The following is a 15,249-nucleotide window of genomic DNA, read 5'->3' on the forward strand; positions in this document are numbered from 1 at the left end:
CACAGGGAGAACATGCAAACTCCATGTTGGTGTATGAGAGTAAATGCTGTTCGCTCCGAACCGCTCTGGAATCCCTTCTGCTATATTTGAAAATATCAAAGACAAGCATGTCATCTTAAAACGTCTGCAATCTCTTAAGAATTTCATGAATAATAAGGATAGTATGATTAAGATTTAATTTTTTTAAAAAAAGGAAGTAAATGTTTAACATGTGATTCATTGTCCTTATCAGTTCTTTTTGAATTACATCATTCAACTTGGCTCAAACGCTCATTGCAAGAGCCTCAGATTTATTAGCAATTTTGCATTTCTTTATAAAACATAATAAAATGAATCGTATATACATAATTAAAACAGAACAGAAATTTAACAACATTAAAAAGAAATAAAAAATCCACAATTGCATTACAAAGCGGCTGTAAAATGAAGACAGGTGTTTGGAAATCAAAAGGTGATTACTCTTCAAAGTTCATTGAGCTCATTTTATTTCAAGCAACATTTCCTAAATGTTAAAACATTTTCAATGTGTTTATGGTACCATCAATTATTGTGGACAATTAAAGCAATCTACCACCAAATGTTAACTCCTGCTTTTATTGTTTAACTGTTTTTTTTCCCTGCTTACAGCCTGATGAGGAGCATAAAGTTCCCTTCTGATCAGGGAAATTAGGAGTTTGTGCAACACTGTGTCCTACTACACATCATCTTTATTTCCACCAAATCTGGAAGTTTCACTGTGGGGTCCAGGTAACGCATTTTGGTGTGTGTGTGTGTGTGTGTGTGTGTAATGTGTCCAAATAAAAGAAATCTTTCTCTTTATATATTAATTAGATGCACTTGAAAAATGCATCAGTCCAGTGCACATGATGATTTTACAAGCTACGGTGTTAAATAGTTTATTTTGGAAAAACTGAAGGGATGTATGTAAAAAAAAAAAAAAAAGACATTATGGCTGAACTGGAGCATTTCGTTTTTCAAAAAGACAAACAGTTTTTAATCAAAACAGCATTAATCAGTCAGATTTAAGGCTGCTGAGTCAATGGTTAAAAAAAAAAAACATTGAGAAAGAAACATGGAAGTTACTCATTATGGCTAAAGTGCTTGGGTGTTTTATTGTAAGGCGTCACCAAAACCATAGTAATGGCAGTGCTCGGTCATATAAGGAATTAAAGTTTGTAGCACATTTCTAAATAAATACCCACAACTTAAAAAAGTTGTGACAGAAAAAAATAAAAAAATAAAAAAAACAAAATCTTTAATCCAAACTCTAAAGTTGCATTCGGTGTGGGGGCTGATTTGGGTACGGAGCGTGTAGTTTCAGCCGTCGCCTTCAGCATCACCAGCGTCCACTCCGCGGTTCATCCAGCTGTGGTCCACCGCTCTGCCCTGGCTCTCCTGCTGCTCCGCATACTGGTTTAACAGAGCCTCCACCTCCTGCTGGTCATTGAACGGACTGGGACGAAAACTGGACTGAAGCCAAGCTCGGTACTGGAGACATAAGAAGAAGCAAGCGATGACGACCCTCGTTACCTCAAATAATGTGGTGAGCCATGCTCAGGAAAAATAAATAGTGAATAAAACATTTTTGCTGTATTTCTCAAAAGTGAAATACAACACAACATAAAAATGTCATGTTTTTTAAAAAAAAGAAAATGCATTTATAATTGATTTTTCACAAATCCACAGAGCATCCAAATTATACACCAAGGCTACATACAACACATACAATACATCCCTCCCTCAACATCCAACTGGCCATAAACGGTTGGTTGTGCAATCATATTTATTAAATATATTTCCTGATGAGTCTCGTTTGTCAAAAGTACCTTTTGAAAATAACAACCTCTAAGCAGGTAGTAAACACGCTTTCCATTAAGCTCACATTTTTGCTTTTAAAAATAGTTTTTTTATTGATCCGATGCAATATTAAAATATTAAAGAATGCAGAAAAATCACCGTGGTTGAGAAATGCCATTGTTGCCACCCTGTTCTATGCATTCCAAAAATCGGTTTGGATGTGTCTCTGGGATCATTGTGCTGTTGCAACAACTGTTTCCATGTTTCAAACATCTGAGCTGAATAGATACCTCAGATAACAGATAATAACCTAAGAATGAAACTTCTAACAGTAGAACTTGAATTCTGTTAGAAGAATAAAAATAAAAAATTGAAAGGATCGTAATCTTTTTTTGTTTTCATTCTTAGTGTTACTGTCCAGCTTACATGGCTTTAATTACATATATAAGCCTTTCTTTAAAAACTTTCCTTAACATCAAGAAAAGTTCTAATGATATTCAGGATTTATCCACCAACTTGTATAAATTGGAAGTGAAAGTCATTGTGAAAGTAATACATTCATCTTCCTTAAATTAGCATTCTCAAATTCATCCAAAAAGCCAAACATCACAGCACTGACTCATTACACGAACCCAGCTGTAAAAGAGATGAAACCAGAGTAAAGATAACATCAAGAGAAACTAGCAAATTGTTAATGTGTCATCTTGAAATATTTTATAACCCCACAAAAGCCACAAAGTATAATGAGGATAAGTCACATCTGGTTGATCTGAGGAAAAATGCTTAAAGTGATACAACTCCAGCCCAGCAGCTTCTGAACAAAAACAGGAACAGATTGACAAGATTCCTACATTTTATTTTATAGTTCTCCAGATTTAAATGTTGATATTTATTTATTTATAATAATAATAATAAAAGATTCTGGGCATTCAACTCTGAATCTGTTTAAATTGTAGTCAAGCCTTAAGATCAGAAGATTTCACAGATAAATAAAATAATAATAATAATAATATATAATAATAATAATAATAATAATAATAATAATAATAATAATAATAATGCTTAAATTGATGGGCTGGCTGTCAGAGCGTGCTGATGGACGGCTGCTTTTGTGGCGTCTGGGTTAACCGGCCTCTTTCAAAATCTACAACTGTTATAGATGTCAAATAAGGAAGAAAGTCTCCCAGGCTAAATGCTGATTCTGTAAAACATGTTTGTTGATTTTGATTCCCGACTTTTTTCTTGCTTGGAGAAAAGTCTATCGATCAGTTTGAGGGATTTGTTTGATATTTAGGTGCAATTTAGGAACCACAGGTCTAGTTTAACTTGAAGAGAAGCTTCTCTCACATAGATGGTAAAATGGTTCTTTTTAAAAAAAAAATACTGACTGGTACTATGTTAAAATTAATGTACAATGAGAAATCATAAGAGGAAGCATGCTATTTTAATATAAAGCGATGCAAAAACACAGCAACAATTCCTTTCTGTTCTTTAGAAAATGAAAATTGACTATTTTTCCATGATTAATTTCCCTTTTTCCTCAACTATACAGACCTGGAAAATTACCAAATGTTTTAATCATAACACTGATCCAGTTCAAAGGCAGGGATTGGTTAAACTATAATGATCTGATAACTTTATCAACGTTCAAGGTTACTCAGGTCTGCAGGATCTCCAACACTTTCAAACAAATGCGTGTTTAGATAAATAATTAAAAGTTCTTGTTAATTGGATAATCTTGATTACAAAAATCATCTGTGGAGGCTTTACTTTCTCCCTTACACACGTGGGAAAATCACAGATGCAGAAAACACATTTCCTCTTAAATCCTAGAAATCAGTGCAACGTTTTCAAACAATGAGGTTTTTTTTTTTTTTTCTTTTTTTTTTTAAGTCATGCTATGTTGCAAAATGCTGACAGTAATGATTAACACGTGATGAGCAGTACCCAGGCTAATGCAATCCAAGCAAACCCCCCTGCAGTTCCCCTTCTCACACGGCGCGGTCATGGAATCACACACTCTGTGTGTCTTCTGCAAAAGACACAGGCTGAGAACAGCAAGAAGCCTCAAGCTCACGTCGGATGTGATCTATTCAGTACGGATCACATTCTTCAGATGAATTAAAGAGAATATGATGAAAGGACCAAACTGTACATCAGTAATATTTGAATCCGGCACTTAAATTGACTTTAAAATTTTCCTGGACTTTGACTTGGATTTTTCTACTTTGATCAGATATACAGAGCCTTACATAAGTATTCACACCCCTAGTGTCTCGTAATTCTCCTGGTAATTATGAGCAACGTAAAGCACTGTAGAATTGTAAAGTGAAATGAAAATCCCACGTGGGGTTTTCAACATTTTCCACAAATAAAAACTTGAAAAGGTTGGCACTGAGCTACTTGAGTCAATAATTAGTAGAACCACCATTAACCACCTCGTCCCCACTATTGGCATTTTTCTACTCTATAGCTTAAACTCAGTCAGACTGAATGAAGAGCATCAGAGAACATCAGTTTTCAGAGCAGAAGTTTAGCATTAAGTACTATTTATGTTCTTGTAATTTTATGACTTTATACAGTGATTGTTATTAGAGATGGGGATTTTAAATGTATGTTTTATCATATTACACTGTTTTATGAACTTATCTGCTCAGGGACAAAAGATGGAAACTAAGTCTGGTGTAAAAACATCTTTTAGAGTCATTTTGCAAATTGACTCTGTTTTAAATGAACTAATAAACTTTACTTTTTAAGTCTTTACACAGATTTTCACTTGGATTTAGGTTTGCACTTTAACATCATGATCTAAACCACTCCACTGTAGTTCTGGCCTTTATGTACGACAGTGTTTTTACTCTGACAAGCTTCCCTATCCTGTCAGCAGAAAGGCTTTCCCACAGCATGACGTTGCTACCGCCATGTTCCACGGTGGTGATGTTGGTTTCAGTTTGATGTGCTGTGTCAGTTTTCCACCACACAAAGTGATTTATTTAAGTCAATCATTTTGGTCTCGTCTGACCAGAGCACCTTCTTTCACACGGTTGGTTTGATCCCTGCTTGGCTGGCAGCAAACTACAAACAGAACTGCTACTTTAGTTTAAAGTAAAGTCTAGATTGTCACCTGCAGCTCCTCCAGAGACACCATGGCCTTCTTGGATGCTTCTCTGAATATAACTCTCCTTGGTCGCCTCCCGTCATGATAGGTGGACAGTTGTGTCCGTTTCCATTTTCAGATGATGGAGTGAACAGAGTTTTGTAAGTTGTTCATAGCGTAATATATTACTGTTTTATAACTTAACTCTGCTTCTCAGCTACTTTATATGCATGACACACTTTTTAGATTTTTCTTGATAAAAAAAAAAAAACAACCAAAAAAACCCCAAAGATTTAAAACCAATTAAAAGTATTAGAAATGTCAAAGCATTCTTATGAAAAATTCTTCGTCCCAAAAACAAAGTAAAACTAAAATCTGAAATTTGAAGAAGTCGGGGAAATTTACAGATTGCATTTCTGTTTCACTACATTTTTAAGACAAAAATGTAGAGTATACAGCTGAGTGTCTGAATTAAGTCATTTTCAATAAATTACAATAGGCAGGTATCAAGCAGAGGTTCTCATTACCCTCACCTTTCTGTATAATTCTTTTTAATTGTCAATATTCTAATCTTAATAGTCTTGAAATCATCAGTCTGTATGTATTTAATCTTAGTGAAATGATTTAATGAAACAAATGAACTTTTTGGTAATATTTGAATGTATTGAACTGGTTTGTATTTCTAACCTCTAGCCTTTACGGGGCAACAAATCATAGCTGCTTGTTGTCCTCTGCAGGAGACAGAAATTAACCAATTTTGGGAGATGGCTCAAAGTGTGTGTGTGTGAGATGGTTGCGATTAACAGTTGACAGGTTAACCACAGTCTCCATGTGACGGCTGCATCTGTCACATCCTGTCCCGGCCTCAGCACTGACTCACAATTAACACCTGAAACCATTTACAGAGCGCTAAATTACTGCAGTTCTTAAGATGGTGAAAACATCTTAACTAAAGACCCGCATCAGTTTCAACAGTCGGACCATCAAAGCGTTTGCCTCTCTCTGCTTTCGGGTTCGTCAGGTTTACCTCTGAGACACGTGTGTTCTGGTACTCCTGCAGCTGCTCCTGGAAGCCGTAGTTTGGGCCGACAAACGAGCGAACAGCCTTCACTGCGGTCAGACATTCCTCCCAGCTGTAGTGGGTGACGGTCATCAGGTAGGCCACCACCATGGTGGTGCTGCGCGACACACCTGCAAGACTACAGCAACACAGGAACTGTGTAACTCAGCAACCAGCATTTTGTCACGGGGTTTCAGTGATGCAGCATTTGCGCTGGAATGATGATACAGCAAACTACTTTCATTACGTAAAAAAATAAAGAAAGAAAGAAACGGGGTGCATACGTCTGAGTTCTTTATCGCATTCAGACTGGCACAAAGTTATACATACAGACTATTCCTGGTACCTGGTTAAGAATCCCTCGGCAAGCTGCAGCTCTCCAACACACAGCAACAAGTTTCTGCCGTAATCTTGGATTTCATCACTCTGTATGGCAGCGTTCACTGAGTCCATTTAAATGGACTGATCTCTCGCTTTGAACCCAAACTTGTTTTCCAGTTTGAGCGGCGCAGCAGCGCCCCTGCTGGTGAAACAGACCCTCAGCATGATGTTACCACCACCATGCTTAGGAGTTGGAACTGTGTCCACACTTTGACAACCTGAAACATATTTTTTGTGGGCTAAAAGCTAAATCTTTCTCACTCCACTTAAAGCATTTTCATTTAGTTCATTTATTTATCAGGCCACTGCACATTATTGAATATTTTAATGGAAACCTACTAGATTGTAGATGAAGCTGTTGCCACAATTATACTAAACAACTTCCATAGCAACGACTCACTTGATGTGTGAAAGCCTTCTCACATCAAGTCCCATCAGAAGCTTCTTAACACCACATACAGATTTCATTTATTTATAGAAATATTTAATCAAACCAGATCAACTGAGAGAAATAACCTCAGTTCCATTTCAGTTTTAGTTTCAATATTGAAGTCAAACTCAGTGTTTGGGGTGAGAGATGGAGGAAACCTGGGACCCAAAGGGGTGTTCTAGCTGAACAATGATTGGGTTTTGATGTGAGACATTGAAATGTTGTGGGCTATTCTTAACAGCAGCGGTCTGAGCCAGGAATATTCAAATGAACTCTCCAAATGCAGCAGGGTTTCTGCCAGAAGCTTGTGTAGCAAAAACACCATGGCAAAATTTATGTGCACCATTAAAAAGGCCCACATGCCTATTCTGACAGCATGCAAACTTCAGACCCGAAGAGCAAGTCACTTATTGGAAATGCTTTAATCTGGAAAGGGATTTTCTCATAACCCTTATTTAGAGAGCAGTCTTGACACGCTCAGCTACCATTAGGAAGCTGCTCAAATCTTAAAAACCTACCAGTGAACCAAACAGGCTCCGCCGTCGAGGCGACACTGGTGGATGAAGCCGATGCACTCTTTGAAATGCTGCAGTCTGCAAAAAGGAGCACAAGAGAAATGTTGCCAAGAAGAAAAATGGGAATTGTGCAACATGCAATAATGTCTAAAATAACAAGCCAAATATAGTCACTCATAAATTAAGGGAAAGAAGCATCTTGTTTGTCAGCGATGCAGGTAGTGGAGCTAAAAATGGGTTCCGTTAAATGGGATCTGAGAAAAGACACCTTGAACTGAAACCCCTCCACCCCCGTAAGGGCCAGAGCGACGCGGTTCCAATTTGTTTCAGAAATTACAATGCTGTCCTGACTCCGACACTTGAAACTACAAATGCACTCCGAGAGGTTTACAACATAGCATGAGTCTGTTTTAATAGATTTCAGTCTTTTCTAAGAAACTGCTTATCAGGAGGGTTTTTTCTCTCTTTCTACTCTTCCACTCATGACATGTGAGAGAAGCATTGGGTTGGCTCAAACAGAGAGTTTGTGGTAGACCAGGGCACAGACAGCGGGGATAGAGAAGGGAAGTAACCGTCTACCTTTTCTTTATGTGCAAAATTACATCACTTTGAAATGAATACAACAAAATACAACCCCCTGGTGAAGTGGCACCAGGACAGAGCCGGTGTAGCTGTGTGACAAAATGCTCCTCTGGCATCTTGTGTATTCAGTCTGAAAACGATGATATCCTTTCGCTTTTTGCATAATCGAGAAGTGCGTGGCTGATAACGGCGTCTCTGGAGGAGCAGATGCTGGTTACTCAACAGCAGACTCACTAACAGACTGTCGCTAAAATAGACTGTCGCTTTTTTTTTTTTTTTTTCCTCCCTCCTCCTTGAGATCCAAAGCCTTCTTTAAAACGTCTCCCTCAGCACTTCGCTCCGTTCGTCTAGCACAGAGGTTTCCGGCGGCACTCGTTCAATGTGCGGAAAACTAACTTGTGACAGAGAAGTTTGAGGTTTTAACAAGACAGAAAAAAGGGCAAAAACTGAGCCGGAGCAGATAGAAGTTGCTGTATGTTTGAAATGCAAAATGAGCTTCTGCAAATCTGTGGTATGTTTGGTATATGTTGTGCTGATTTTTCCTTCCCCCTCTTAAATTACAATGATCTGCTTAGTTTTGGAACCAGTTTGGACTTGGGGACGACTTGCACAAATGCAAATGCTGATGCAAATCAGTCGATGCCTTCATGGTCTGTGATTTCTGTGCATTAAAACCAACGCTCACGAAAAACAAGATGAACTTCCGTTGCAGGCTGTATTAGAAGAATATGTACAAAGAGCAGCTGTTATTGCAGTGCAGCTGTCACTCAAGACACCATTAACGCAGTTTTCTGTCATGTACTGAACACATAAGACGGGGCCATCAGGTCTGACCGTAGGGGCCCCCGTGTGATGGCAAGCAAGGCAGGACGGCGGTTGGCCTCACCCTCTCCTCTCCTCAGTCAGACCAGTGATTGTGACAGAGGGGGTTTATTATAAAGCCCTGGGTGGTCGAAGCAAACAGCCAGATGTCACTGGGAGGTTTCCTTCCTCTGCTGCCGGAGGGAAGGACGCCTGATTGCGACAGTGGAGGTCAGACATCCACACCCCAACCTGGCCCAATCAAGAACAGCCAAACGGCCACAACAGTTAAAATCTCATTAAGAGTTTTACTTCAAGCGAGTTCCCAGATAACTGACTCTACTAACGCTGAAACTGAAGTTAAAACGGAGAAAGTTTGCTGCTTTGAGATTCTTTTTTTTTTTTGCCTAGCAGAATCAATGCTTTTCTGTTGTCAGGGCTTCTTCTGGAACGTATTCAGTCACTCTTGACACTTCGACTCTTCTGGCAGAAACATCACCAACACCCTATAAATTACACAGCCCAGAGCTCTAAACAGAGAGCACTAAGTCGAGCATTTCTCACCCTGATCTCAAAATCAGTCATCAGTTTGCACTGCAACAACGAAGACGGCTCACTAATGCTCCAACTGCTGACCAAGACCGAAGTTTTTTTTGTTTTGTTTTTTTTTGTGTCCTCTGTTTGAGCGCGGTGTTTAATTATGAGTTAAAACAAACAGTGTCGTATGAAATCACAGAGCTGATAGGAGGACATGTTACTGCTATGACTAATGTGTTGTGATAGTAGCTGCTGCCGAGAGCGGAGGTGCAGCTCATGCCTCTGCCAATGGCTGCCGATGGCACTTGAAAACACAGACGTTCCCTCCGAAGCACACAGAAGATATAACCTGCTGTGGTCGGTTTAACTGTTACTAGAGAAGCAGCGCTTTCCTCTCAGGCTCTTCTTCTCTGGAACAGGATCACAGTTTGGGTCAGAGACGCCTCACATTCAATCCCTTTCTGTCTTATGTGTAGCTTGTAACTTATAATTCTACCTCCGATAAATGCAGGGTCTGCATTAATAGAAAGAGGGACCTGGATCACCCATATCAAAAATGACGTATCAGGTAAATAATACTGACATTTTCGACGGAGGATATATGTTTTGGCTGGAAAATTCAATGTAGGTTTTTTTTTTTGTTTTTTTTAGCTCACCTGATCAATCGTCTTGATACATTTGAGTCTGTCAAAAATATAGGCATTTCAGGAGTACGCAACACAAACCTGTTTGGAATATTAAGCATTCAAGCTTGAAAAATTATCGAAAGACGACGGTTTAATAGATGTAATAGAGGAAAGAAAAAGAAAGCAACCATGCAAAGCACTTGCCAATTGTTTTTTGTTCGGTATACGCAGAACATTTCAAATGAACCACATGAGGACTTTATTTACCTGTTTAGTAAATACTGAAAGCATTTAATTCAACAGGCTGCAGCAGAAGCATATGCAAAACAAAGTTCCCCCTCGCACCTCAAATAGAAATTAAAAGAGCGAGTAAGTGCTTCCGAACCGATTTACTGACTGTTACAATTTCAGAGTCACAAATATTTAGCACCATTCGTCAGGAACAGAAGGATTATCCATCTTTGGTAAGGCTGGGAATTTGATCCCCGAACCTGCCACATGTTGTCAAGCCCCGGATTGGGATGCCGGGTCTCCATGAAAGCAATATGACAGGGTGAAAAGTGTCTGCTAAGCGACATGAAGATGAACGTAAACAAAACGGCTGAAAATATTCAATTCGGCGGCTGTTCTTTTTCAGAAGTGTAAAGTTCACACTGAGGTCAGAGCATGAGATGCTCAGAGAAGTTGCAAAACGAAGGCTTCCACCTGCGACAGCACAGGCCCTCCATCGGCATGTTGAAGTTAAGAGAGAGAAGGAAGCTCACCGAGCGTGGTTACTTTAAAAAGGCCTCTGGTCTCTTTTAAAGTTAAACACGGTAATACGAATTAGATTTGTAAAACTGCATCTAAATAAACCACAAACCTCTCGGGAAAAATAGCGTCTTCTTTAGATAAACAATCACAACTTTTAGATGTCTGATAATAACCCAGAGTAACGAGGCTGGTGAAAACCAGGCGAAAACCAACCTTGTTGCCCTGAACAAAAACATCTCAGATTAACTGTGAGGTGTGGTAGTGGAGAGCTCATGGGCAGGAAGTGACCATTTAGTGCAATAAAATGTGAACACATCCATTCAAAAGATGATGGTTAGCTCAAAATGGGTCAACAAAAACAATAGAGTGTAGAATATGAGACTGATAAGTTATTCTAAGTTATTAAGTCACCTTCTATTCCTTGCTTGTGTTAAAAAAAATAAAAATGAGGCATAGGCATATGCTATTTTCACCTCAAGTTCCCATTTAGGTGAAGATGTCTTTTCCTCCAAAAATTTCATAATACGCTAAACCTGAAAACGTACTATAAATAAAGCTGACTTGAGCTAAATTTAGCAGTACAGGAAAAAAAAAAAAAACTTCCACTAAAGATATGAAGATTAATAGTAATGAACTCTTAGCAATGAAGGTGGATCAACTTTTCTTTTGATTCTCGCACTAGCAATATTGACCGAAACGGTCTTAATGACACACACAAAACAAAAACAACAAGCACTAACAACCATACAAATAATAAGCCCACTTGTTTACTCACAGGTTCTGACTGGAAGCATCAGCCGCATGAATGCAAAGGTATGTGATGTCCTGTAAAACAAGGATTAAAAGCAGTCAAATGCAGAATTCAGATTGTGATTAAAGCTGGTTATAAATCTTTTGTTTAACGTGTTGTAGGTTATGTATCACGAGCTTTGCATTTTTAGTTAAACTAAACCTCTTTTTAACACACTGATGAATTTACACTTCAGTGGATGTCACAAGCTCTATTAACATCAACCGAAGATCACTAGCTCCCCCTGCTGGCTGACAGGCTGAACTACACTTTTCTAAAGAGGCCGAAGCCTTTAGAAAAATCACCAGATAAAATTTTCCACAGGAAGCACTGGTTTGATGCATTAAAAACACACCACGCAACAGCCAAAAATACCTCCCCGGCTGGTTTCTTCACTAACCTCATGCACTGGCTTAGCGTTGTTGTATACAGAAAGGATGTGGGTGATTCCGTTTTTGGAGAGACCTTCTCTGTTTTCCGAATCTGCACAAAGAAAACAAGAAACGCATCAGTCAAACAGTTGCTCGACTTGTGTTTACATGTTGTGAGCTCAACAGTGAGTTCTAATTTCAGAAACGAAATGTGCAAGACAGGCTGAGAATATTCACAAAAAAGTAGAGCTTTAAATGGATTGAATTACACCCTCACAGACTTTTCAGATTTTTTATTTTTTATTTTTTGTAGAAACAGGTTTCACAACACAGAATGTTGTATGAATTCATCTGTCACTGGCTATCATCTAACAATAATCTCAGCTGACTCAGAGTCTTAAAAAAAAGAATTTCTTCAGAGTAATCTTGCAGCAAAAATAAATAAATAAATAAATAAATAAATAAATAAAATCCTGTATAAACATGTCTGGTGCGCAAAGAGGCTGGTTCAACACAGCTTCCCTTTCTTTGTAACGGCTGGATCAAGACCCAGAACTCCATCCACAGACAATAAGATACTCAGACAGTGGCTAAAACGATTACTTGTGCAAATATGTGTGTAAATGTTGCAATTGAGGTCACAAGAGAAAAAGAGTGCACGATCCGTCTGAGTATTCCCACATCTGCTCCTGCTAATATTTCACCTCCTTTCTAAATCCAGTGCCACCAGTTTCCTGGTCTTCTTTGTAAAATTGGACAACTGAGTAAAAATTTGCGGCAACCTGTTCTGCATGTTTAGTGTACATAACTGTCGTCTTCGTTGTCTTCCTGCAACAGCAAAGAGGTTAATCTTTATTACATTCAATTTTTCTGAATCTTAAAAAAAGAAAACTCCAAGCAAGTTGGTTATCAAAAAAAAATTGTTCTGCTCGAAGCTATTACAGATCAACGGTTTGATAGTTTATCAAGATAAGAAGACGTCATTGAATCAATTACATGTTCTGTAATATTTGCATTCTGTAATTACTCAACGTGGGTTTTTGTTCTTATTTTGCTGTTTGCTGTAACATCAGATCATCAGTGTATGGTGGCTCTGAAGTTCGGTACACAAACTGCTCCAGAGCTGGATTAGATTAGGTCAGCATACGCATTGATGGCTGAGACTGTAATGCTGCTGTCATAATACAGCCAGATTAAAATAGTCACTTCTGTAACACTGACAACTCAAGCTTTTATTGTCAGTGTCTGTCAGATTGTGGCCAGAATTGTAGAGTTTTTATTTTTATCCCAATCAGACAATCACCTTCTTACTTGATAAATGCCCGTAAATAATTTTAGTTCCTCAGTTTACATTCAAACTATAGACTTGGATAGGCAATGTGTTTTGCCTCGATACCAAAGTCCTGCATCTCAAACGCAACATCTTCACTTTTTTGGCAATATTCAGCTTCATCCACAGCTGCTTTTTTTTTTGTTGTTGTTTGTTTTGTTGTTGTCTTTTTTCCCATTGAAATGAACAGAACTGTTGTGACGCTCCACACCTAAACACAACTGTAGATGAAAGGTTGTAAAAATGAAGATGCATACTTCTGGGTTAATATTTTACACAGAATAAAGATAACTCTGAGCAGCGGTGCTAAAGGTTCAAATTGAGACAGAGCTGAGAACAGGTTCTTTGCAATAGTTAGTCCTCTGATCACTTGATCCCGTCAGCAGGACTAATTTTAGATGTGGTGCCACTGCAATCGGGCGGAGGAGCTAAAATTAGTGGAAATGCAAATGCCAGTTTAGCTGGGCGGAGGGTGTGCGTCTAGCCAAACCAGCTATCATAACACTCACATGATTACTGATTCTTATTGCAGTCTCATCAGCAACTCTTTCTACATGCTACTTATCCTTCCAATGAAACACAAACAGAAATCAGTTTGCAAAAGCGGCCACAAAAAGATGTCAGCTTGATGCAGCTTAACTGTCGGTTTGTTCTGTGCTACTAACCACAAAGAGCATACAAATTACTAGTGCTTTTTAAATGTGGAAGTACGCTCCAAAGTACCCACTGACACTGACATAAAACTAAATATTTTAAAAAAAAAAAGGATTTAATGGAAGACTCTGTGTTGCATCGATCCATAAGAAACAATCCTAAATAGGCTATACTAATAGCCTATTTAGGCTGACTGAAAGTCTAACATGTTCTGTCTGTTCTTTATGCTTACACTTAACCTCGTTAACATATTCTGAAACGTTTGTCTTACCTCTTATGTTGCCCAGGTACAGTCCATCGACAACCTGCGAAGCAACAGACGCAGACATCTTGCATTACAATCACTCACTCATTCATCCATTCCAACTCAGAGACCAGAACTCTGCTCGTTCCGGGTCAGACAAGGCTGGATTTAAGGCTTAAGAACTTAGCAATGTCCTCACAGCCATACAAGGCCTGGAGCGGCCATGCAGTGCAAAGTGATGAGTGGCACCAGAGTGCTGCTTCTGGACCACAACGGTCACCACTGCCTCAGAAAATGGTGAATTCCAACGTTAATAAACATTAATATCCTCTCAGCAGTGAAGATATATATATATATTCCCCATTGTGTGTCATTAAGTATTATCATCTCCTCAAATGTACCTAAATTTCCTAATAACAGGATTTCAAGAAGTGAATGTGTTTTCAAAGAGTGAGGTATTTTCCACATCATTATGGCAGATATATTATTTATTTATCTTTTTTTTTTTTTTTAATCAAAAGGATTTGTAAGAGTAACTGCAACAGCGCCCCCTACCTAACAATCTGAGCCTTGCTATAATCAGTTAGCATTTACCAAATGCATTTTGATCACAAATGAGTTTCAGTAATGGTTTATGTTAAGAGGTAATACAAGCATTGACATTAGAAATCATTAAAGAATCTCCAAAATACCAGACAGGTCTACTCCTTATCTAACTTGCATTTCCTTGGAGGTCTAACTCGACAGACGATCAGCTCAGTCTGACTGACAGTGACTTGACAGACTATCTGGACAGATCAGGAAGGCTTTTCACAGCCACGTTAGAGGGACCACAAACAGCATGACTCCTGAGTAGGGAAGCAAAAGCACAACTGACCTTATTCATTCCATTCCCCATGATGTCGCTGGACCTGTTTACGGTGAGCTACACCAGTTCGGACACCTGGAAAAGCTGCGCTATGTCAGCATGGACCTGCAGTAACACTGGAGCGTGTTAGTCCTGGCTCATAAAGCAGAGAATTGCCGACACCTATTGCACATGATAACTCACAGGCTTAGCAGATTATATTTCTATGGACATTTGGGATCACCGTCGCCTTGACCTCGCCTCCGCTGAGCAGCAGTTCCGTCATGCTTTACCGTCTTCCGGATTGTTTTGACGTGAAACAACTGTTCATCCGGTAAGTGGCATCACAGCATGCTGCAGTCAACTCAGACGCTGGTTATGGCAGGCCGTTGTAATATATAATAGAAACTACAATAAATCCTTTGTCGTTGTTC

General features: G+C 38.8%; 1 protein-coding gene across 2 annotated transcripts; it reads right to left on the minus strand.

Annotated features, from left to right (window-relative positions):
- Positions 1 to 468: 468 nt before the first annotated feature.
- dusp22a (dual specificity phosphatase 22a) lies at positions 469 to 15,194 on the minus strand. Of its 2 annotated transcripts, XM_008405925.2 has the most exons (8): positions 15,020 to 15,194; positions 14,846 to 14,941; positions 13,996 to 14,029; positions 11,770 to 11,852; positions 11,355 to 11,404; positions 7,284 to 7,358; positions 5,922 to 6,093; positions 469 to 1,488 (listed from the first exon to the last, which is right to left on the minus strand). In XM_008405925.2, the coding sequence occupies exons 2-8, from the start codon at positions 14,864 to 14,866 to the stop codon at positions 1,318 to 1,320; spliced, it is 606 nt and encodes a 201-aa protein (XP_008404147.1). In that variant the 5' UTR covers positions 14,867 to 14,941; positions 15,020 to 15,194; the 3' UTR covers positions 469 to 1,317. The 2 variants fall into 2 exon arrangements, with proteins under 2 accessions (XP_008404147.1, XP_017159283.1); XM_017303794.2 differs by having other exon boundaries at positions 14,846 to 15,194.
- Positions 15,195 to 15,249: the final 55 nt, after the last annotated feature.

This window comes from Poecilia reticulata, chromosome 3 (genome assembly GCF_904066995.2).
Source record: "Poecilia reticulata chromosome 3, P_reticulata-male-v2, whole genome shotgun sequence".
In the NCBI taxonomy this organism is placed as follows: domain Eukaryota; kingdom Metazoa; phylum Chordata; class Actinopteri; order Cyprinodontiformes; family Poeciliidae; genus Poecilia; species Poecilia reticulata.

Bases quoted from the DNA above. Each gene is read 5' to 3' on its own strand.
- dusp22a (XM_008405925.2), bottom strand. From the start codon at position 14,866: ATGGGGAATGGAATGAATAAG. The intron at 11,405-11,769 runs GTTAGTGAAGAA...CTTGTTTTACAG, and splicing joins ACGCTAAGCCAGTGCATGAG to GACATCACATACCTTTGCAT. The intron at 1,489-5,921 runs GTAAACCTGACG...TTATGTCTCCAG, and splicing joins AGAACACACGTGTCTCAGAG to TACCGAGCTTGGCTTCAGTC.